Below are 26,660 nucleotides of genomic sequence, written 5' to 3' on the forward strand. Positions count from 1 at the left end.
ATTTTGTTATCATTATGTAGCATTGAGATATAGTTTTCTACCAAAAAATTCTCTCGTAAGCGGGGAAGAATAAGACACTAATAAATGAACTGTTATTAAATTTAAAAAAATAAGGAAAGTTAATGGAGAAATACCTCTAAATCGTTTAGTAAAACGCCATACTCTTATTGACGACAACGATATATATATTGGACTTCCATATAACGAACTTGCGTTTTGCGAATTTCTCTATTTTGCAATTTTTTTCGAGGAACCAAGAACATTTTGGAAATTTCTATGTAAAGTAACTTCCAAAGAGGGAATTGAATTTTCTATTTAGCGAACTTCGCTATGAGATCCACTGTCCCTATTTCCCAAAATATTTCAGAATATTTTAAACTTGTTAATGGCATTTAATGGGGTGAAATGACCTTGAATAGAATTTCGAAGTTTGCATTTCAAACGAAAAACTTAGACAAATTAACGGATTTTATCAGCAACTATTAAACTTAAGAACGCATGTGGTAATGTATGTTTAAAATTACTTTTTTAATAAATGCAGATATAATTTTAAACATAAATTTAACTTTTTTTTAGTTGAAAATGTGTGCAGCATGTACTGGATAATGTTTTGCTCTATTCTTGCTTTCCATACAGATTTCTTTTATGGTTAAGATTTATAAAATAAATATTAGACACTAGTTTACAAGATAAAGGTGTATATAAATTTCAATTTTAATTATGTCTAGGGTTTATGAATTTCAAACCTGTTTTGTGTTGTTTAAATATTTCAAAATATGATTTTCTATTTAACGAATTTTCCGTATAACGAACTTTTGTATCGGGATTTAACTACTTCGTTAAACAGAGGTCCGACTTAAACATACAAACATATATATATATATATATATATATATATATATATATATATATATATATATATATATATATATCAATTACTTAATTATCAGGGTGATACTATACAGCCTTATTGTTTTTAGACGGCTGAAACCAGTTTACACCTGTTTATGTTCTTGTATCAATTGATTAACATTTTATCCGTCGTTGAATAGCCGACCCAATTTTGGGTTTACGACTACTAATGTTCAACTCCTTAGCCTTGCAATTTTAAATCAATCCGGAAGACAAGGAAACTTCTGGATTAGTACCCCCAAAGGTATTGATGGAGGACTTTGCGACTCGACAGATTTAACGTGCATCAGTCATCATTTACTGCACTGTGAGTCTTTGGCCGGCGGGGATCAAACCTACGAACTCTTGGACACGGGTCCAGTGCCCTACCAACCAGGCTACCCAGGCCTTATTTGATTGATTAACATTTTATTTTATAACCGTCGTTGAACAGCCGACCCAATTTCATGGGTTTACGACTACTTACGTTCAACTCCGTAGCCTTGTAATTTTGAACCAATCCAGAAGACAAGGAAACTCCTGGATCAGTACCCCCAGAGGTATTGATTTGTTGTGGGAACATGGAGGACTTTGAGACTCGACAGATTTAACGTGCATCAGTCACCATTTACTACACGGGGAGTCTTCGGCCGGCGAGGATCGAACCGACGATCTCTTGGATATGGGCCCAGCGCCCTACCGACCAGGCTATCCCGGCCGATTGATTAACATTGTAATGCAATACGTTATTAGTAAATACAAATAGGAAGTATATGAAAAATCTCTTGAATTATAATTATCAGATCGAATTATTAAGCGCACATTAATTTCTTAATATTTACACGATTTGGAAGAGTTTACATACAATACTCTTATATTTAAACATATAACATATGTAATGGGTTTTTATTCGGGATATTTTGTATATACTTCCTATTTGTATTTATTTTTAACGTATTGCATTACAATGTTAACCCATTGATACAGGAGCGTAAACAAACGCAAACAGTTGGTGTAAAAACAATAAAACTGTATAGACTATCACCTGATAATTAAAATTTTACATAGAATATTTTACATAGAATTGCGTCTAATAATTTGGCCAAGGGACAGTACTTGTAAAGAAGAAAAATAATTTGTAAAGAGATTTCAAGGAAACAAATGTAAAAAAGCACTTGTAATCAGTTTTTCTGTGACGATATTTTAAGAAACAGGTGTTAAAAGTCACTTGTAAAAAAATTTTGTGTAATGATCAAATTTTCAAAAAATTAAACGATGATCGCGATAAAAACTCGGAAGATGTATAGATCATAAAGTACTGTATGGGGGAAAATCGAAGGGAGGGGGAGTGTTCTTTTTTTAGGTCAGGGTGTTCCAGATTATAATAAAAATAGTGATCGACTTCATCTTCCACCTGCTGCCATCGCACGTGTGCTAACTTTTAAAATCAGGTTAAAAAAAAAATTATTTTTACTCTCCATTAAATTATGTCCAGCAACGAAATTATAAATTCAATCACGTTGTTCTAATAACCTGTCCATTTCGCAATTGCCCGCCGATATTCATCTTTAATATTCAGTTCTGCTACGAACAACAAAAGTGAACACACGCAGCATTAGTTAACACTAACCCGAAGAAGTTTATTCGAATCAAATATTAAGGTATGTACAAAAGTTTAACTATTATACATTAAAGTGAACGAAATATTTTAGAAGAATCGTAGTTTGTCTTCAGTTTCTTCTTCAAAAAATTATCTGTTTTATTCAATTTTGAAGAAAAAGTTTAATTACTGCAGAAATGTACAAACAATTTCCTTCAAAATTTGTATTTTGCCATTTTTATATAAATTCCATTTCTTCTTCTTCAAACAATTATCGGGTTTATTCAATTTTGACAGAGTCAGATATTTGAAATTTGATTACTCAAGAACTATTCGAACGATTTTCTTCAAAATTCGTATTTTGCCATTTTTATTTAAATTCCATTTCTTCTTCTTCAAACAATTATCGGGTTTATTCAATTTTGACAGAGTCAAATATTTGAAATTTGATTACTCAAGAACTATTTGAACGATTTTCTTCAAAATTCGTATTTTGCCATTTATATTTAAATTCTATCTCTTCTTCTTCAAACACTTATCGGGTTTATTCAATTTTGAAACAGTCAGATATTTGAAATTTGATTACCCAAGAACTATTCGAACGATTTTCTTCAAAATTCGTATTTTGCCATTTATATTTAAATTCTATCTCTTCTTCTTCAAACACTTATCGGGTTTATTCAATTTTGAAACAGTCAGATATTTGAAATTTGATTACCCAAGAACTATTCGAACGATTTTCTTCAAAATTCGTATTTTGCCATTTATATTTAAATTCTATCTCTTCTTCTTCAAACACTTATCGGGTTTATTCAATTTTGAAACAGTCAGATATTTGAAATTTGATTACCCAAGAACTATTCGAACGATTTTCTTCAAAATTCGTATTTTGCCATTTATATTTAAATTCTATCTCTTCTTCTTCAAACACTTATCGGGTTTATTCAATTTTGAAACAGTCAGATATTTGAAATTTGATTACCCAAGAACTATTCGAACGATTTTCTTCAAAATTCGTATTTTGCCATTTATATTTAAATTCTATCTCTTCTTCTTCAAACACTTATCGGGTTTATTCAATTTTGAAACAGTCAGATATTTGAAATTTGATTACTCAAGAACTATTCGAACGATTTTCTTCAAAATTCGTATTTTGCCATTTTTATTTAAATTCCATTTCTTCTTCTTCAAACAATTATCAGGTTTATTCAATTTTGACAGAGTCAGATATTTGAAATTTGATTACTCAAGAACTATTCGAACGATTTTCTTCAAAATTCGTATTTTGCCATTTATATTTAAATTCTATCTCTTCTTCTTCAAACACTTATCGGGTTTATTCAATTTTGAAACAGTCAGATATTTGAAATTTGATTCCTCAAGAACTATTCGACTGAATTTCCCTCAAAATTTGTATTTTGTCATTAATATTTAGATTCTTTTAAATGGTGTAACAAAAATTGCAAAGCTTTCAACTCAAAATTTTCTTGACTATTATTAAATAAAATAATAGAAACAATAAGTAACTACAGTCAAATCCCAATATAGTGAACCTTCAAGGCACCGAAATTTCTGTTCACTATAACCGGAACTTCACTATATCCGTACCGCAAACAATTTTAACTAAATTTTTCCGAACTGCTCCCTTTTATTGCACATTATTTAAATAAATGAGCAATAAAAAAATACAAAAATGAATTAAAAAAACAATATAAAGTAGCAAAAAATGTGTTAATTTATATTTTTTATTACTCTTCGTCTTGCGTACAAAAAATTTACGGATGGCCTTTATTTAGGGACGTGAAATTGAGAAACAAGAATAAAATGCTTACGGCTACATTCCCCTCAAACTTTCCCCTCCCTGGTTTTAAAAATCGGTATATGTATTTTATGTATAAATTAAAAAATTACAAACAGTGACGAAGAAAAAAAAATCAGTCGAAGACAGAAAAAAATTCATAATATCCAATTTCCTCTCTTTTTTTTGGTTCACTATATCCACAAAAAATAATATTATATGTGTATGGCACGGCACGGGAGCGAACATTTCGTTCACTATATCCGGGAGTTGACTATAAACCATGTTCACTAAAGCGGGGTTTGACTGTATTTAGTGAATGAGTGAAGAATAAATTTGTTCATCTGATCTTTTTATCAATATTAGTCTTAAGATTGGTTTTTATGTCAGACAGTTGACTTCGCACATCTAGAAAGGTATGGAGTCGGGTTCTTAATTTGATTTTAATTCATGCATTAACAGAAAATTAGTATGAGCTGAAATATAGTTTACATAATCATAAAAACAGAAAAAAAGTAAGAAAATAATTATAATCGTTGCGAATGGTTATCTGAGAAACATACTCCTTTGTTTAATTTGGGTATTTTTTTATTCGATTTGAATTATAAACGGAATTTTTCGTAAACGAATATCTTTTTCAAAATTAATTTATCACATTGTTATTGGAAAAAAAAAACATTCTAAGATTTTTTTCTTCACAAGCATTCAATAATTTTGTGAAATTAACGAAAATATTAAATAAATATAGGATTATCAATTGGATATAAATTTAATTGCAAGTTTCGTAAAACATTACTGTTTGAAAAAAAATCCAAACTATCGGAACCGCTGTAACCCTTTCGCAGAACCCTGTGGTTCCTCGGAACAAAATCACTCGAAGACAGAAAAAAGTTCATAATATCCAATTTCCTTTCTTCTTTTGGTTCATTATATCCACAGAAAATAATATTATATGCGTTTAGCAAGGCAAGAGAGCGTTCACTATATTCGTTCACTATATCCGGGAGTTCACTATAAACCATGTTCACTATAGCGGGGTTTGACTGTATTAAAAATTCTATTTCGCATGAAATTTTTTTTGGAAAAACAGTTTTTAAAATTGTGTGCAAAAACTTTTCGATTCATTTTAAAACTGTTACTGAGAAATGGTGAAATACGCAAGATTAACATTAAGGGGTCCGAACTTATGAGTTTCTCCTGAACAAACTATTGGTACCCTATTTTGCAGATTTCGGCTCCCCCTCAAGAGAAGGGGAGCTTCCTTCCTTTAGGAGTAAGAATCTGAATCCTTTGGGGGGGGAGTCATGTTTATTCAGAGAAAATACGTTTTTGTGACTGATTTCGTAACTTAAAATATCGTTGTGAGCAATAATTAATTAGCCTAATGAGCTCCCCAGACTAATAACATGGAGTCTTTGCACGTTCTAATCCGATCATAAAATCGAAAGTTATCCGGAATGTTTTTTTTTTCTTCCTTCCCTAGGCCAGTGTACAAACTATTCAGATATCATACAATTCTGACCTTTAAAGTAGACTGGGTATAAAATATTTTCGGAGTTTAAAGTTAAATCACTTCCGGTTCTTCTTGTTGAAAAAATTAAATTGTACAGACCTGACTCTGCAGAATATTTAAATTACTAAAATACTGAGTTACCTAAATTCATAATTTTCAGCAGGTTTAAAATAATTAAAATACAGTCTTTGGTTAAATTATTAGACTCACCATAAAACTCTATGTCAAATCTTAACTATCAGGTGATACTATACAGCTTTACTGTTTTTGTGCGACTGAAACCGGTTTGTACTTGTTTATGTTCGTGTATCAATGGGTTGAATGAGACAATATATAATATAATTTCGACGATTGGATACATTAGGACGATATATTATATAAATATAGAATATTTATTATATCGAGCATTATATTATAATAATTAGATCAAATTGTTAGATCCAGTGTAGTGTTTTAATAATGACATGTTTTGCACGAGTTTATAGGCAATACTTTTATATTTAAACAGACATGCAGTGGGTTTTAATTTAAGAGATTTTTTATATGCTTCCTATTTGTATTTATTTTTAACGTATTGCATTACAATGTTAACTAATTGATACACGAACATAAACAAGTGTAAACCGGTTTCAACAGCATAAAAACAATAATGCTGTATAGAGTATCACCTGATAATTAAGATTTTACGTAAAATCTTACAGTGAAATCTTTGAAAACATTTTTGTACAATGCAGGATCAGCACGCAAAAAATGACTGGAGTTTTATTTTAGTAGAAGTCTGTTATGAACGACAATTCCTAACAGCAGATGAAATTGTAAATTTTCCCAAATACAGACGTTTTTTTGAGCGGTGGTGGCTCAAGGGATAGAGCGTTCGCCTTCTAATGAGGAGAACCGGGTTCAAATCCCAGCGATGGCAGGTCGATAAGAATTCCGCATTCGGCTTGCACCGACCACAGTGCTGACGTAAAATATCCTTGGTGGTAGGCGGATCATGGGTTAGAATCCCCTTACCATCAGGCTAACCGGTTTCCGTGGTTTTCCCCGCCGTGTAACGCAAATGCGATTTAGTTCCATCAAAAGACCCTCCACGAAAGCAAATTTCTCCTAATACTTGGTCAAGGAGTTTCCTTGTCTTCTGGATAGGGTTCAAAAATGACAAGGCTACGGAGTTGAACATTAGTAGTCGTAAACCCAAAATTGGGTCGGCTGTTCAACGACGGTTATAAAAAATAAAGTAAAATACACACATTTAATATAAAAATAGTATTAACAGACTACAAAATGAAATAGACTATGCTTCTTTATCTTTTATTCTGAACAACTACGCGAGTTTTTATTTAAAATATCTAGAGTAGACTACTTTTGGTTCGTTGGATGAATTACGTAGCTCTACGTAGGTGAATTACGTAGCTTTCTGAAAGGTAGGAATGTTTGAATATCAGTTTTTAACAAAAGATGAACTCTTTTTCGGAATTCGTAAAAATTGAGGTAAAGTTTTTATTTTGTTAGGTGATGGTTGCCCAGGCATTGTTTTATAAAAATAAATAGTTAAAATAGTAGGAAGGAAACAATGTTTTCTGTGATAAATACTTAAAATAGTAGGAAGGAAACAATGTTTTCTGTGATAAATACTTAGAATAGTAGGAAGGAAACAATGTTTACTGTGATAAATAGTTAGAATAGTAGGAAGGAAACATTGTTTTCTGTGATAAATAGTTAAAAGAGTAGGAAGGAAACAATGTTTTCTGTGATAAATACTTAAAATAGTAGGAAGGAAACAATGTTTTCTGTGATAAATACTTAGAATAGTAGGAAGGAAACAATGTTTACTGTGATAAATAGTTAGAATAGTAGGAAGGAAACATTGTTTTCTGTGATAAATAGTTAAAAGAGTAGGAAGGAAACAATGTTTTCTGTGATAAATACTTAAAATAGTAGGAAGGAAACAATGTTTACTGTGATAAATAGTTAGAATAGTAGGAAGGAAACATTGTTTTCTGTGATAAATAGTTAAAAGAGTAGGAAGGAAACAATGTTTTCTGTGATAAATAGTTAAAAGAGTAGGAAGGAAACAATGTTTTCTGTGATAAATAGTTAAAATAGTAGGAAGGAAACAATGTTTTCTGTGATAAATAGTTAAAATAGTAGGAAGGAAACAATGTTTTCTGTGATAAATAGTTAAAAGAGTAGGAAGGAAACAATGTTTACTGTGATAAATAGTTAGAATAGTAGGAAGGAAACATTGTTTTCTGTGATAAATAGTTAAAAGAGTAGGAAGGAAACAATGTTTTCTGTGATAAATAGTTAAAAGAGTAGGAAGGAAACAATGTTTTCTGTGATAAATAGTTAAAATAGTAGGAAGGAAACAATGTTTTCTGTGATAAATAGTTAAAATAGTAGGAAGGAAACAATGTTTTCTGTGATAAATAGTTAAAAGAGTAGGAAGGAAACAATGTTTTCTGTGATAAATAGTTAAAATAGTAGGAAGGAAACAATGTTTTCTGTGATAAATAGTTAAAATAGTAGGAAGGAAACAATGTTTTCTGTGATAAATAAAAATGTCATTGATTATCCATTGGCAAAATGGGTCTTGGTTTGGATTTGATGGCGTCCATACTTTTCAATTGTGTTCAAGTAATAGTAAACAGTGCGCATGCGTCGTCATTGCATGCGTTGTTATGACGACCGCTGCTGTTTTTCTTCTTATTTTCACTAAAAAATGGCAGGTGTTTTTAATGTATTTACATAATTATAATTTAAAGTATTTTTATATTCTTTTTTATTATTAACGTATAATGACTGTCTTGACGGCGATTTCAATATAAATATGAATGATGAAGAAGGAAAAGTATTGAAACACGTACATAGACAGGAGATATGAAAATCAATCAGACGACAAAACATCAATGGAAGACAGTTTTTGCAACCCATGATTTGAAATGTTTAACGGAGTCAATCCAGAAAGAAAAACCATTTGACCCATGGGCAACCGATGATCGCAATAAGAGGATCACAACTTTTTTTGCTGATTTTGTTTTGTTTTTTTTTCTAATTTTTTTTCTTCTAATATTTTAATTAATAGTAATCAAAACAATTATGAATTGTAACGTATACAAATTTTAACATCATTTAATAAAATGCAATTGACAAAATACGAAATTTGAATGAAGTCAGTCGAATAGTTTCTGAGAAATCGAATTTTTAAATATTTGACTTTTTTAAAACTTTTATTTATTTATTTATTTATTTATTTATTTTTGTAAAATATTACTCTCTTAAACAACAGAAAAATGTACCCCCCCCCCCAAAAAAAAGAAAAGAAAAAAGGAATTGAAATAGCGGAGGGCTAATAATGTATGTGTATTTCATATGGCTTTATTAGGAATTCAATCCAAAAAATTTGACAGCTCACTGCATCACAAAGGAGCAGAAAAATAACAAAAAAACAATTCAACAATTTAGGTAAAGTGAACAAAAAAGAACAATAAACATTCGAATCAATAAACATTTCAACGATATAAAATATTAAACATTAACATGAAAAAGGTAAAGTTAGTGACAATTCATGAGAGTTCTTGCGCCTCAATACAATTTAGTGACATTCCCACTTTTCTGGGAGTTCCTATCTAGTCCCTTACACAACAAGAGATGATCAGAGTTTAATACACCTGTGTCACAAATTGGGCATGCTTTGCAGGGAAGAATTTTTATGTTATATAAATGTTCTGATAAGCAATCGTGGCCTGTTTTAAGCCTAAAATGGGTTACTGCTTCCTTACGGGGTTGGTAACAGAGAAATTTCCAATTGTCTTGAATATTTTCCCTTTTGATTTTATAGTTAAATCATCATTATTTATTTCGTTCGGTTTTTTCATAACGCATTTATTAAGAGTATCAGGTGTGACGGTTGTTATTTCTTGAGGCATAGTTTTTTTTTGCCAGATATTCTGCGTTCTCATTGCCTTCGATACCAATATGTGAAGAGATCCACAGTATAACTATACTCATTTCCTTGAGGAGCTGATCGAGCTGAATTTCGTTTAACAGCTTAGTTTTAAAACATTGGTTTTCTGTGATTGCTTGAATTGCAGAAATGGAGTCTACCAATAGAACCACCCTTAGGAACTCATCAGATCTTGTTTTTAGGTTCTGTAATGCTAGATAAATTGCTTGGATCTCTGCATCAAAATCGGTCATATAATGACCCACGGAGGCGCCTTGGGGAAATAGTTTACAAAAAACACCAGCTCCAGATCTATCTTGTATCTGAGATCCGTCGGCCATGTAGCCAGTCGCTTTCCGGGTATTTTTCGCAGATCATTTGCAACGCAGTTTCCCTCAGCTCTGCCTCGATACTGTCCTTTTTCCTTAAGTTCCTCACAGTCAAGTTGTTTTCGATGTCTACATATTCAAGTGGGTTGATAATTTTATATGTGCTTTCAGTAGGAATGTGTGTTTTAACATATTTCTACTGGTGAAAGTTGAGTTTTGAGAGTACTGGGTTCCTGAGGCTAATAATGTTTATCTGGTTATTAAGGTCGCACATTGTGTCCTTGGATTGACAAGAGTCATTTACCTCAATCACACGGCCATCATGTTCCCCGGACTAAAGGCCACGTGATTTCTTTGCTTGCAGTTAGTTTAAAGACATTCCACGAATCAATGATTTCTTAAGTACTGAAGGGAGCTTAAATACAGCATCGAAAACAACTGTTGATTTAAATTAAATTATTAAATGTGTGGTTACAGGTAAGATGTTTGTCGGGTAACACTAAATAAATATTAGCAAGAAACTGAAAGATGTACTTTATTACAAGCGCCATTGGCTTGAAGAAAACATGAAAATGATAATGGCGTGTTTCAAACACTCATAAATAGGCTCCCATTCTCAAGACTTGACAGGTCGTGAATGGAGAAAACAAAAACGTGACCACCTTTTCACAGCATCGCATTTACAATGATTTGTCTCTCTCCCGGCCCCAACAGTTTTTAAAGTTTTGTTTTTCACCTTTATTTACCTTTTTTTCGTTGGCAACTTCACGTTTTGATGTTGTAGTTCATTTACGTCGCACTAGAGCTGCACAATGGGCTATTGTCGACGGTCTGGGAAACATCGCTGAGGATGATCCGAAGACATGCCATCAATTTTGATCCTCTGCAGAAGGGATGGCACACCCTCTTGGGTAACCCGAAGACCTGCACGCGAAGTCGAGCACTTTACGGTAGAGCAGTTTAACCCATACCGCACACCCTCGGTCCCTAAGCAGACTGATTCAAGTGGTCACCCACCCGCACACTGACCGCAGCCAGTGATGCTTGACTTCGGTAATCTGCTGGGTGTCTTAATGATCAGTCCACTGCGGGACAACTTTACGTTTCAACCGCTTTTCCTGATTATCCCGAGTTAACTCGGGTATGTATATATTGCAAATATTTATCATCCCGAGAAAACTCGGGCTTTGTAGAATTTGTCAGTACATTTTGTTTTATCACCTTTTCACTCGGTCGGAAGCAGAAAACATAATCTACTGTGATTGGAAGTTTGCCAAGTTTTATTTGAGAGTTATGCTGTTTGAGAGTGGAACTGTGTTTTGTGCAATTGCACAAAACACAACGATGGTTGCTGAATTGTGCAACGATGGTTGCTGAATTGACATAACAATATGAGTAAAAAAAAATGGCATAACCCTTCACTGACGTTTGAAAAGTACCATTTTGTGTTGTCCCTTGTTTTAAAAACTAACATACAATGACTAATATTTAACTTTTTTCATTTGCCCGAAATAACTCGAGATAGTAAACTGATTTTAAATTAAAGGTTTCTTACACATTAAAAAATTCAAATTTCAACTTAAAAATTATGTTTTGTTTTAGTTCCTTGTATTTATTAATGAAAAAAATTTTGATTTTTTAAATTTTTTTTTTCAAACTAATTGGTAAGGTAAGTGTTTAAGCTTCAAATCCTTGTTATTTCCCTCATTCATGCCAAGCAAGTCTTGAGAAAGGGTGCCTATTTTTAAGCGCTTGGAACGTGTCGAATTTCGGTAACATTTTCATATTTTTTTTAATATTAATAAAGTCTAGTAAAACGGGTGCTCAGTTGAAAGAGTTGTGTAACAATTTTTAACAATTAACAATTTTTATTCTCTTTTCAGAATGAAAGCACTGGTGATAGTCTTGCTGTTTATGGGTTACGTGGCATATATAGTAAAGGCAGACGATGCAAGTAAGGAGACGTCTAAACTGAAAACTTTACCATTGGCCAATTTTTTAAAATTATTTTTGCTAAAAAACTGCTCTTTTCATTTTTAGATTTAATAGACTATATTTTTCGGATATTTCTTTCCCTTTTTTGATTAAAAAATTTTATTTATTTATTTTTTTATTCTTACTATTAGTTCACACTCTTCCTATATATTGTTCAAATTTTCAATCGTTAATAAAATACCTTTTATTCATGCACTCAACTTCAAATACATTTTTTTTAAACTTGTACTGGATGTTAATACAGTTTTTCTCAAATATTAATTCATTCATTAAATTTAATTCATTAATTTTAGTTTTATATAGGATTAAAAAATTATAATCATTTAATAAAAAGTAACTGAAATAAAAAATTTCTTTGTTGACCGAAGTAGGAATTGACTTTAAAAAAATTTTCTTTACATAACTTGTTTATTAAGTTTATTTATTTATTTTATTTAATTTTTATTTATTTAATTTTGAGGTTAGCCATTAAATCCAGTGTTATGCTCGGATGAAAAAGGATGATATTGCTTAAGTGTAATATAACCGTTATGCAAAAATTAGTATTAACGTAAAGAACTCCCGACATGCTAGAAAAAGCACATAACTTTTAATCTCAAAACTAAATACCTCATCCCTACTTGAAATACGTCGCCAATAGCCCATTGCGCAGCTCTAGTACGACGTAAATGAACTATAACAACAACCTTACTTGAAATAGTAAAAATTCGTATTCTCACTGACTGAGCCGCGATGGATCAGAGGATATAGCTTTCCCCTTTCAATGAGGTGAACCGGGTTCGAATCCCAGCGACAACTGGCCGATACGAAACCCACATCTGACTTGCACCGAACACAGTGCTGACGTGAGAAAACCTCAGTGGTAGACGGATCATGGTTTAGTGTCCCCTTGTCGTCAGGATAACCGTGGGAGGTTCTCGTGGTTTTCCTCTCCATGAGTAGTCATAAATTCAAAAAACTGGGTCTACTGTTTAATGACGATCATAAAATATGACTGACCATACACGTGCAATGACTGTGACTATTTTATATTCATTTTTGGTACTTGGTATTAGGGATCGGTAATAATTTACAAAAGAAAACAAATATTTTTGAGCACCCTATGTTAAACAAACTTGTAACTTTTATTGATTACTTTAGTTGTTATTTGTAATAAACGCATAAAATTTTGTAAATCTAGCTTAAACATTTATGGCAATATGAATATTTTTATTAAAAAAAAACTAATTTTGTTTTTATTTTTATGCTTTTTATTTTGCAATAACTTTAAAAATATTCAGTCAAACTAAACAAAATTTCAAAGATATTTCAAATAAATTACAAAATTATTGTTTTAAAATTAAAAAAAAAAAATAACGCTTAAAAACGAGCAAGAACATGAGTATTTTTAAATAGTTTTTTTGTACTGCGCATGCGTGGAAAAATTTAAAATTATTTTTTTCATCATTTTATAGTGAATCGTATTTGGCAACTAATAGAAACAATTTAATTTAAATAATATCTTAATAACGTAAAAAGTTTCAGGCAATTCTCTTAGTAGTTTTTGTACTTAGTTATCTAAACTAAAAATAATCAGGGTTTTTTCACAAATTGTATTAAGTAGTATTGCAGTTGTAGTTCATTTACATCGCACTAGAGCTGCACAATGGGCTATTGGCGACGGTCTGGGAAACATCCCTGAGGATGATCCGCACACATGACATCGCAATTTTGATCGCAATTGTAGAGGGGATGGCATCCCTGCTTCAGTAGCCCGACGACCAGCACGCGAAGTCGACGGTAGAACAGTTTAATGATGTTACCGCACATTCTCGGTCTCGACGCAGACTGATCCAAGTGGTTACCCATCTGCACACTGACCGCATCCAGTAATGCTTGACTTCGGCGATCTGCTGGGAACCGTCTTAACGATCAGTCCACTGTAGGACTTAAGTAGTATTGCAAATTACACTACCATATTATGACTGAACTACAAACGGAAAATTAAATATGTGGATAACCCCGAATAGTATATATTATATAATACCCCTTATATGTGAATAACCCCTCTAAGTATTCTTCGTACTTTTTAAAAGAAAGTTAAAACAATAAGGGATTATCCACATATTTAATTTTGTTCTTGTCCAGTCTTCTTGTCACAGTAAGGTAGTGTAATTTGCAATACAACTTAATACAATTAGTGAAAAATAACCTGATAATTTTCAGTTTTCTTTTGAAAAGTACAAAAACTACTTTGAAAATTGTGTGAAACTTTTAAAATTTTTAAGATATTTAAATTAGATTTTTTCCATTAGTTGCCAAATACTATTAACTGTATATGAAAAAAAATAGGTTTAAATTTTTCTGCGCATGAGCAGTACAAAAGAAATACTTTCAAACACTTATATTTTGCGCAATTTTTTTTAAAATAAAAAATTCAAATTTTAAAACATTAATTTTGTTATTAGTTTTCAAATTGCTCCGAAACGTTTGTTAAATTTTACTGAATAATTTTAAAGTTATAGCAAAAAAAAAAAAAAAAAAAAAAAATTCAAGACAAAAAAATTAGTTTTTTAGCACGTTTATATCAATTTACCTCCGTTTATGTCTGTTCAGGTGGAATTTCGCAATCGATTTTAAACTAACTTCCCGACTAGCTACAGACTTCAAATTTGGCACATAGTTCAGAATTGGATGACAATGCATGAAAATGAAGAGAAAGAAGACATACAAAGTAAAATAAAATGAAAGAAAAATTAGTATTTTCGCGATTGTCTTTTGTTGCCGATTCGATTATTTCAAATGAGTGTCACATATCAGTTGAAAAGTTTTGTGTACAGTGAGTGAAAAAATTGAGATTTTGGAAGTGAGTACAAAAAAAAAAATTAAAATAGAAAGTAATATTTTTGAAAACCACGTTTTTATAGTGGAGAATAGTAATTAAAAAGCATAAATTTGAAAAACGTGGTGCGCATGAAATACATAACAGTACATACACACATACATGTACATATTTTCTTACTCATACACTTGCACAGCCACATACGCATCCTCATACACATGCATATACACAAACATAGTCCACATATACATCCACATTCAGATACAATTACAATTACAGATATACATATACATACACATATTCTCATGAGCACACATAGACACACTAATATAACATTACTGTTATGTATTTCATGCTCCCAACGTTTTTCGTTTTTCAAATTTTTGTTTTTCAATTATTATTCTCCACTACAAAAACGTAGTTTTCAAAAATACTACTTTTTATTTAATTTTTTTTAATAAAAATATTAATATCTTCTTCAATATTTAAGCTAGATAAACGATATTTTATGAAGTCATTGTAAATAACAAACAATGTTATCGATACAAGTTACAAACTTATTGCTCGATTTTTTGGCATAGGGTGTTTAAAAATATTTGTTTTCTTTTGTAATTTATTGTCGGTCCCTAAAACCCACGTAAACTTCAGACCTTATTGAAAAGTGTGATAAATCGCATCTAAATGATCTAAATAGTTTTAATTTTACGAAATAGTCCTCTAAGTAATCTTTGAGAAATTCAAAAAAAATATCAAAATAAATGTCTCTTCTATTATAGCAGGGTAATCTATGTAGTACAGTGCGCAAAAAATAAACTGACCACCCTAAATAACTTTTGATCTAATGATCTGATCTTTACGTTCTATGACTTAATCCTAACGTTTCTAGGGGGAGACCTCAATTATGCTAATTAATTAGAGAAGACAATATTTTAAGTTACGAAATCATACACAGAAATATACTTTCTTTGAATAAACATATTTATTTCCCGACGGTTTCGAATTTCTGACCACCAAAATATAGATTTTTGTTCATTTTATTTTTAAAATTTAAAGTTTGGACTCCTTAATGTTAATTTTATTTTTTGCGTATTTTGCCATAAATCGAGAAATTTTTAAACGAATTGAAAAGTGTTTGCTCAAAATTATAAAATTCGAAGAAAATTCCACGCAAAAGACCAATTATTTATACTTGCCTGTTATTTTACTTAATAATAGTCGAAAAGCTGTTAAAATGTAAGGTTTGGAATCTTTGACGTCATTTTAAAGACCGCATTTTTAAATGGCAAATTACAAAATTTGAGCCGAATCGGTCAAACAGTTCCTGAGATTTCAAATTTTTAAAAAAATTTCGTATATTTAAAATTTGATTTCTCAGGAAAAGCATAACCGATTTTGCTCAAATTTCGCATATTTCAATGTAAAATTACATTCTTTAAAATGATGTAAAAAATTTTATACCTTACAATTCAATTTTTTTTTACGATTATTAAATAAAATAATAAAAAGTTATAAATATTTGGTGAAAGTTATTTTTTGCATGGAATTATCTTTAAATAGACGAATTTTATTACTGCGGGCTAAAAATGTTCAATTCGTTTAAAAAAATTCTCGAAATATAGCGAAATACGCAAAAAGGGGAAACAAACGGTTCCAAATTTGGAACCACTTTCCTGACAGAACTATTGGGACCATATTTCTTAGATTCCTCTGCATTCTTCGTAATAAAAATCGATATCTGTGCAAAAGTTTATTCATAAAAATTACGTTTATGTGTTTAATTTCGTAACTTAAAATATCGTGCGCACTTATAAATTAGCATATTTGAGGTCACCCCCTCTAACTATTTAGATTGCGTCCTATAAATCCGATTGTTAGATCAAAAGTTATTCAGGGTGTTCCGTTGTTTTGCGATCTGTGCATACATACATTGTACATATGCAAATAAATTCACTGGGCAAACATATATTGTACATGGCCAAAGTATTAGATGCACTATAGGATTCTATGTAAAATCTTAATTATCAGGTGATACTCTATACAGCTCTATTGTTTTTACGCGGTTTGCACTTGTTTACGTTCGTCTATCAATTGGTGAATTTAGAAGTTATATAATTTCGACAACTGGATACATTAGACGAAATATTATATAAACTAGGAGGCTCCGTCCCCTGCTCGCTAATGCTCGCCAACCCCCGAGAATTGCTACACAATCCTATGTGGTTCACGCCGTGAACCATGGCTCGCTGCGCTCGCTCGCCAATGAACACAATGTTCTAGCACAAAGACATAATATATTATCATCAAAGACATAGTATTTTATCATCAAAGACATAGTATTGTACTTATGTAGAAGAATTCTATCAATGTTCTTATTGGCTTTTAAAAAAGTATATTAGCTATTTAGATTGTACATCGTGAAAAAATCAAAACATTAGCTAAATAAGAAACATATTAGCAAAATAAATTATCAAATATTGCTTCACTAATATTCTGCATTTTAAAGCGTGATAATTCAACGCATAAATAAACGCGAAATATAAAAAAAATTCAATGCATTCAATACAAACACTTAAACGTTTTTTAGACGTTCAGGTAGCTCCCAGTAGAAAAATATCAATTCAACAGCGGCCTTTTAAAGCATTTTCACTTCAATTAATTAATTAATTCCTAATTGAGTTTAAATTAAATATTGTCGTGTTTTTAGTGCATGAATCTGAATTGAACAACCTGATAATGCTCACTCTGGTTATTGTTATCTGGTTGCTCACTACGTGCTCTTGCGCGCCGAATCCAATCAATTAAAAATGAAAACTGTTGCCAGCGCGAGAAAAGAAATATCATCGGTTTTATTGATACATACGTACGTACGTATTAGCGTTTTATATAATATAGATAGATATTTATTATATCAGATATTACATTAGTATATTTTAATAATTAGACCAAACTATTAGAAACACTGTAGTGTTTTAATAATTGCATGTTTTGCATGAGGCAATACTCATATATTTAAACAAACATGTAATGGGTTTTAATTTAAGAGATTTTTTATATGCTTTCTATTTGTATTTATTTTTAACGTATGGCATTGCAATGTTAACCCATTGATACACGAATGTAAACAAGTGCAAACCGCGTAAAAACAATGAAGCTGTATAGAGTATGACCTGATAATTAAGATTTTACATAGAATCTCATAGTGCGTCTGATAATTTGGCCAGACACTGTATAATGACTAAATAGTTATAACATTGGTGTCTAAAAATTGTACAATTTTATTTTCAGGTCAATTAGGCCCAGAGGAAAAACACACCCTTCTAGACGAGGAAGATGATAAAATATTCAAACCAAATGTGAGGTACACATATATTTCATTTACTACGTTTGGTGCAATCTCATAAACATTGTTTGAAGTAAAATTTTGTAATGCTCTGAAGAAAACAAATTTGAGTTCATATCGTTCCTTATCTTGATAATAGTTCTACATAGCAAAAATAGTATTTTTGCTATATAGAACTAACAGTTTGTATTTTTTAAATACTACAAACTGATAGATGCTAATAGTTTGTATTTTTTAAATTGTTGATGCTTTGGTACAACATTAATTTAAAACAAATTAAGATAGATGTTGAAAAAATAATATTTTTAGCAGGTAGAATATAGTGTTTCCATTCAATAAAAAAAAATTTTAATGTAATACTTTAACCGTTTCCCTGATTATCCCGAGTTAACTCGGGTACGTATATATTGTAAATATTTATTATCCCGAGTTAACTCGGGTACGTATATATTGTAAATATTTATTATCCCGAGTTAACTCGGGTACGTATATATTGTAAATATTTATTATCCCGAGTTAACTCGGGTACGTATATATTGTAAATATTTATTATCCCGAGTTAACTCGGGTACGTATATATTGTAAATATTTATTATCCCGAGTAAACTCGGACATAGCAAATTTTGTCAGTTTCACGTTTTTATTCGGCCGGAAGTAAAACAAAAAATAATAATTATCAGCTCTGACTGGAAGTTTGTCAATGTTTGTTTGGGAGTTTTGCTATTTGTGGGACTGCAGGCGTGTTTTTTACAATTGTATATATACGATGGTTGATTAATTTACATAGAAAAAAAAGAGCACAAAAAATGGCGCTCGCGAGCGAAAGTGATGCAGATGATATTTCAGATGATGAAGATGTGAACATATACAAAGAGATATATTAAACTTCTTTAATTGCCCGAGATAATTTGGGATAGTAAACTGATGGTAAATTAAATATTTTTTACACATAAAAATTTCAAATTTAAACTTTGTTTTAGTTCCCTGTATTTATTAAGAAAGAAAAAATTCTGTTGAGTTTTTGCATTTTTTTTCTTCAAATGGCAAATACAGAGCGATCCAAAACATCTTGCAAAAATACTGTTCATTATGTCTGTATTAAGCAAAAGAAAATAATTCCAGGTGGTTAGACATCAATAAATTTTATATTTATTTACATTTCAATAAAATTATTATTTTAAGAGAAATTCAGTATTCAGAAATGGATAACGCAAATGCAAAATTGCCAAAATTCTTGTTACATATTCTATAGAAGAAGAAAAAAACTAGATAAAATTCTTTACATTTTATTGCTTTTTTTTCCTATTTGAAATTAAAATATTGAAAGAATTCGAATATAACCACATGATTTCTTAGTTTAGATAAATTATATTTTTTTCTTATTTGAAATTAAAATATTGAAATAATTCGAATATAATCACATGGTTTCTCAGTTTAGATAAATTATGTTTTTTTTTTCTTATTTGAAATTAAAATTTTGAGTGAATTTCAATATAATCAAATGGTTTCTTAGTTTTGATTAGTTAATTGTTTTTAAAACTGGTCAATTCCGCGGTGCCGGACGTAAAAAATTCAAATAAATTTCTGCGACAAACTCTCCCATGAAACATAAGTTTCCAGTCATAAAATTTTTATAATCAAAAATTGAGTACATCATAACCTATCAAAAAACAATAAAAACTTATTATTATGAGTTAAAATTAAATTTTGTTGTGTCGGACGTCAATCACACGAAAGTAAAAAATGATCACTCATTTACAAATTGTCTAAACTCTAAAAATTTGTTTGTAATTTAAATGTAAACTTGACTGAATTTTGAAGCTGACATTTGAAAAAAAAGAATTCTATGCAAACCTTGTAACTTATAAAATACAATATTTTTATGAGGCCGAGATAGCCTGGTCAGTAGGGCACTGGGCCCCATGTCCCCGAGTTCGTGAAAAACCCCCATGTAGTAAATGGTGACTAATGCACTTTAAATATGTCGAGTCGCAAAGTCCTCCATGTTCCCATAGCAAATCAATACCTATGGGGGTACTGAATTGGAGATTGATCGTTCTCTGATTCAGGTCAAAATTACGATCTGTGGATGAATGAATGGATGTATGAATGGGTCCGTCCTATAAACGGGTGTGACGTATGGGTGTGGCAGAAGTCGAATTCTTGGCCATAGATGGCGCCACTGGAAAACAAGACCAATCGCACCCTTCTGCCTTAACAGGCATACAAAACAACAGCAACAATAATTTTATGTTCATGTAAACATAAATAAATAAATATTTCTAAATAATTCTTCATGCTTAATATAAGCCAATTACTTATTCAAAACCATTTAAACAAAAAAAAAAACATTTCTCCAGCAAAGTTTGTCTCCTTAAAGGAGCAATAGTAGTAGCTACATTTCGAAAATAGTTTGTAGTCGCTATATTTTTTAAAAAAAGTTGCAGTTTGCAACAAAGTAGTTGCAGTAAAGTACAAAAACAATGTAGTTCTTCCGACTACTGAAATGGGGCATTGTTTGCGATGTATTTTTACACTGAATCAAATTAAAGGAAAATCGAAAACGTTTGGATATAGAAGTCATAATGGTTTTTATGTCACAGTGTTTAATCTATTAGGCATCTGAAATTTGCCGAATGAAGTCTCATTTCCAAAGTAATATAATAAAAAAGTATTCTTTTTGGTACCAGATTCAAATTTATGGGTAGCAGCTAATCTGTGAAGTAACGGCGGTCGGTACTCAATGCTGACCACATTGCCCCATTTCACAGTGGACCAGCATCCAAAGTTTCGTGGCCAAAATTAGTACCGTCATTCGGCGCTACTTTGTGCAGGATTTCGCAGTTTTTGAACTCTGACATGTAAAAAAACTATGTTAATTCAAACTTTAGTAAAATTTATCGATATTATATTCATAACTAGACTCAAACGAGTGAATTTGATCAATATTGCCATTATTTGTATGTAATATTTACGAATAATAAGTCAAAACATACCTTGCACAAAGTAGCCCCCAAATGGGGCTACTTTGTGCAGCGATAGGAATTCAGTTTAATAATCATGTTTTTAGTAAAATATTGATATAAAATTGCTAAAAAAGTTAATTGTTGACATTTTTAAAGACAAAAACATCAAGATATGTAAAGATATTTGTTTGAAAATAATTTTCAGCGTAAAAAAAAACATTTTTTTTGTTTGAAGAATTTTTTCTTAAAAAGAATGTTTATTTCAAAACATTTGAGTTTAAACAAAAGGAAACCATATACATTTTTGAACATTGAAGTGGATGAAATTTCAAAAATAATAATTATTACACATTCATTAACATTTATAATATTGATAAATTTGAACATAACATGCTTGAATGAACATGACAGAACTTGCTCTTCAGTTTCTGTCAAAATCACCTGATGTCCTATGAAATATATTTTTATGTGTTAAATCGTTTGATTAATTCATTAGAAAAATCTTTGTAGAAGAAAAATAATAGTTTACCAGGAAGTTTCACGTGTTTCTTGTGAATTTTGTTAGAGATAGTATTTCTGTGGATTTCGTACTTCCGAGAAGCTTCTGCAATCGACATACCACCAGCAACTGCTTGCAAACATTGTTGCAGCTTTTCTAAAGTGTAATCACGGTAGTTTCTCGTTCCAGGTATTTTTTTTATAACGTCTGACCATTTTTCTGTCGAAAAAAAAAGACGAATGAAACTTTGCACAAAGTAGCCCCAAAGAGCATCTTTTTTCATTTTCCGTTTATTTGTTATTAATTTTCAAATTTTTTTAACGCTAACATGATATAATTGCTTATTAATATATTAATAAAAAATTTTGCACTTACGACAATTGTTTTATCAGCGTCTTTGCATTTCACAGCTAAAGTTTCCACGCACACTTTTCGACATCCGACGTCCTCGGAAAGTTGTTGACATTGGATGAACGAAACACACTCTGAGATTGTTTTAAAATTCGAAAAAATGTTTGTAGTAATAGAAGAGACTTCTATCTTCAAATTCCACACATTTTTAACGTGAAATAAACATAATACTGAATAGCAGCACTTGAAAAATGCCAAATTCGAATTTGTACAAAGTTGCCCCCGCTGCACAAAGTAGCCCCGAATGACGGTACTTCGATGAAATTTGTTTCAAAATTTGGGGTTTTTATGTGCAGGTAAATTGAATTTATAGTTGAAATTTTGAAATACACTAAAAATACCCCCCCCCCCAAATGGCTGCTGAAATAGGGCGAGCAAAAATAAAAATAATAATATAGTACGCTTAAATAATTAAATGTAGCAATGAAAATATAATTTTCGTAATTTTATATTAAAAATGAAAGGCAAATTATATTTCCGAATTAATATTACAAAATAGCGCGAATTAATTACAAAATAACGCGAAAACATGAAGAAAGAAACATAATATTTGTTTTTCGGTATATTTAGTCCACCTTTGCTATACGGGCAAAATGGGGCAGGTTTTTTCGCAAGAAGAAACATCAAAGAAGACAACAAAAAAAGTTTAGCTAATTACCTCGTGGAACTAAGTTTCGAAAGTCATTCAAACATTGCAAAATGTCAAATGATAAAACTATAAGTTTGTCAAGATCCAACACATTGAAAAATTGTACTATAATTTCAGACTCATTACTCTGATAAAAATGTAACAGTAAGGTGAAATTCTGAAATATATTTCTGAAATAAAAATTAAAAATTTAAATTTAAAAATTTTTTTAAACATATTTTTCATTAGATTGTACTCTTGTTGGTCTAAAAAGTAAATTATAATGTTTGGAATGATTATGAATACTTAATTTGGGCTATATTAAAACTGCCTACCCATATTTTAGTCGAAAATTTAATTTTTGACTTTTGGGCGAAGATCATGGTCTTCTGGCCCACAGTGCATTTCTGACGTTGATCAATAAGTAGTGGCACCTTAACTTAAATGGCCTTCCTTTCCTCTTGGCCTAAAATGGGCAGAAATTCTTTACTTTATTTTACTTGTTTACATTTTTAAGAATTGTTATATATCTTAAATATCTAGAAGACAAATGTGAGATTGTTTTAGAATATCTTTTTATTCTGAATCGAATGAAACCAAATCCGAGTTAAATAAATAAATAGTTTGGAGAAAGAAAAAAATAAAAGCTGCGATCGGCTTATTACGATCACTGGTTGCCCATGGGTCAAATGGTTTTTCTTTCTGGATTGACTCCGTTAAACATTTCAAATCATGGGTTGCAAAAACTGTCTTCCATGGATGTTTTGTCGTCGGATTGATTTTCATATATCCTGCCTATGTACGTGTTTCAATACTTTTCCTTCTTCAGTATTCATATTTATATTGAAATCACCGTCAAGACAGTCTTTATACGTTAATAATATAAAAATACTTTAAATTATTATAAAAAAATACGTTAAATTATTATTATTTTTTTCTTTTCCGAATGGCAGGCACTGAACTTCATTCGTTTCGCCTTATAAGATGCAAGAGGTGTTACTCATTTCGCGTTACCAAGTGGGCACCTGTGAACCAAAGTCACAGAGGCGAGTAACATTGCCCACACCACACAGCCACAAACCGGTTCATAGGGTGGGCCACATTCTCACACAACAGAGGACAACAAAAGAGAGCGAAACATCCATGCCCAGAGCGAGATTCGAACCCGCGGCCATTGGCTTCGCTGTCAGGCGCGCTAACCGCTCGGCAACCTGGCCGGCATTATTATTATTATAAAAATACTTTAAATTATTGAATACATAAAAAATGTCTGCAAGTGAAATGGAAAAGAAAAACATCAGCAGTCGCCAAATAGCAGCGCATGCAATAACGACGCATGCGCACTGTTTTCTATTACTCTTAAAAACTTCTATTTTTCATAAATCATTCTAAGTCCCAAAAATATTTTAACATTACTAGAAAAAAGTGGCTATATTAAGGGTTAACGAACATTTTTTTTTTTCGTTTCGTGTTTTTATGAAATGTGTAAAAAACTTTTATCTTATTTTATTTACTTATTTTATATTTTGTATTCTGTTCGCAAAATAATATAGTTTTTCACATTTGCAGGCAAAAATGTGCCCGCCAGTATGAAGACTGCAGTGTTTTGGATTGCTGCAATGAATGCACCCGTTGTTCTTGTGACAGAAATGGCAGAAATTGCAGGTGCACGGGAAAGAGTGACCTGGCCATATTTTTGGGATTGTGCAGAGGATAAAAATTTTTCTTTGTATTATCTAAGAGACACATTGAATTGCAAAGGAATGTTATTATGTAATAATAAATGTAGTTTTATACAGTGATACTTTTAAAACAAAATTTCTGCGTTTCGAGATTCAGTGGTGTATTTTAATGTATGTATATTCGAGGGGGTTATCAGTTATCTCATTCCAGGGCTAAGGAGAATAGAAGGGCTAGTTCACTCCGCTCTTAGAGCTGAAGCCACGATTTCCCTCCTCATGACGTCACTGTGTCCACAGATCTCGGAGATCGCAAGCAAAGATATGATAACTTTGCATCTTTCTCTTTGTAAAAATAAGTTTAGACTTTTTCTGGTTATTAGCTTTCAAACTTTACGTAATTAACACATTATTTACGTTCATAAACATAGTTCAAAAAAAACTTTCTTGGTTATTATATTAAAAAAAATACCATTTTAAACTTATAAAAATGTTTTGCTAGTTGGTGAAAATGACACGATAAATACTTTATTTTAAAAAGTTCAGTTTTAACTTTAACTATTAAGAAAAATGAAGGCATATATCAACACTTTTTTTTATCTACATATTCTTTTATAACGATAAGTTAAGTTAAATTTAGAATCCCTGATTTTAAAATATGTTGTTCATAGCAATTTGTTCATACTTAATCATTAGGAAACATCAACCTTAAACGCTAATTACTGAAACAAAATAATAATTTAGATTCATAGTGACATTAGAAATTTTACAATTGTTTATAGACATTTAAATTTACGATGATATAATTTATAGATATTTAAATTGAAGAGAATATAATTTTTTAAAAAAAATCATAAATATTTAGAATAACTACATTAAAAAATATGTTATGAAATTAGGAGAATTTCAACTATATATTTTATTTATACTTTTTATTTACATTTTAATTTTCTTTGACTTTATCCATTTTTTAATTCTTTTCACCTGCCTTTCTTTATGAAGTAACGAGGCGGTTTCTATTTAGATAATGAATTTTTATAAAACTTCTTTACGACAGAATAAACGTATTGCTGTTTTATAACGAACGTATTGCTATATACGTATTGCTATAGTGAATAAACGTATTGCTGTTAACTGTGTCATTTCGGAATTTATTCTTTACATAGTTGTTCATTTACTTTAGGGAACACGCGAAAAATTATACTTTTTCCTTTTGTTTTTGTATCAGAATTTTTGCAAATTGCAATCGCGCAAACTGGCATTTCGATAATAGTTTTAAATTCTTGTAAATTCACTGCAAAAACTGAGGAAAGTCATTATAGAAAATAACAAATGTCTTAGAATATCTCGCAAAAAGAAATGATCCAATATTAGTTAGAGCTAGTAAGGCCAAACGCTCCGTTCTTGAAGTAAAAGTGCGAGTTTTGCGCCAAAGTGACGTCACTAGAGTGACGTCGGAGGATCGGCGCGGCGAGAGATACTTCAAAGGAGTGAACCAGTGAACCAGCCCTTCTATTCTCTTTAGCCCTGATCTCATTCTAATATATATATATATATATATATATATATATATATATATATATATATATATATATATATATATATATATATATATATATATTACCGGCAAAGTATAAAATCTTCTGTGGCCATGCTAGTAAAGGTGAAGAAATGGATATTTTGTGCAATATTTGTTTCCAAATTGAAAATAATTGTGATTTAACTTTTTTATACGAAAATTTTGTTTCCCTTAATAATAAAGGCATAAATTATGTTTCGTACAACTTTCATTTCTCTTTACGCATGTTGAAAAAAAAATTTTTGATGACACTCTCATTATTTTTCAGGATAACTTTTTTAATTTTGAGAAATGCCCATAATTTACATAATTACCTCTTCAGGACGTTTTTTTCATACTTTACCTAAATAGTTTATTGTCATTCTATAGAATGCTTAGGTATTATATATAATGCCTTGGGAAAGTATGTAATACATCTCATATTTCGAACCTTGCCTAAAAACATCCGGCATTTTATACAATGCCTAGGCATTGTATAGAATGGAATGCCGGTGTTTCATACTTTGCCGGTAACATATACATAGGAGGCTAAGCCCCCTGTTCGCTACCGCTACCAACCCCAATAATTACTTCGCAATTATTCTCGTTTCTTGACAGATTGGAAAACGATTTGTAAGATTTGACGACCTTTCTACCTAACTTAATCTTAAAATGTAGTGCATAAT

General features: G+C 30.8%; 1 protein-coding gene across 1 annotated transcript; it reads left to right on the forward strand.

Moving 5' to 3' along the window:
• The first annotated feature begins 2,415 nt into the window (after positions 1-2,415).
• On the forward strand, positions 2,416-24,555 carry LOC107457132 (uncharacterized). The gene is made up of 4 exons (XM_043052753.3): positions 2,416-2,552; positions 11,961-12,031; positions 18,179-18,251; positions 24,307-24,555. Exons 2-4 carry the CDS (start codon positions 11,962-11,964, stop codon positions 24,452-24,454), a joined length of 291 nt encoding a protein of 96 aa, XP_042908687.1. The 5' UTR covers positions 2,416-2,552; position 11,961; the 3' UTR covers positions 24,455-24,555.
• Positions 24,556-26,660: the final 2,105 nt, after the last annotated feature.

The sequence above is a fragment of the Parasteatoda tepidariorum genome, chromosome 9 (genome assembly GCF_982258835.1).
Source record: "Parasteatoda tepidariorum strain Cologne lab strain chromosome 9, Ptep-v5.0, whole genome shotgun sequence".
Classification (NCBI taxonomy): domain Eukaryota; kingdom Metazoa; phylum Arthropoda; class Arachnida; order Araneae; family Theridiidae; genus Parasteatoda; species Parasteatoda tepidariorum.

What these genes read in the sequence shown, in the direction of transcription:
- LOC107457132 (XM_043052753.3), top strand. Translation starts at nt 11,962, where the DNA reads ATGAAAGCACTGGTGATAGTCTTGCTGTTTATGGGTTACGTGGCATAT. An exon ending in AGTAAAGGCAGACGATGCAA is followed by an intron (nt 12,032 to 18,178) that starts GTAAGGAGACGT and finishes TTTTATTTTCAG; the next exon opens with GTCAATTAGGCCCAGAGGAA. An exon ending in ATATTCAAACCAAATGTGAG is followed by an intron (nt 18,252 to 24,306) that starts GTACACATATAT and finishes TCACATTTGCAG; the next exon opens with GCAAAAATGTGCCCGCCAGT.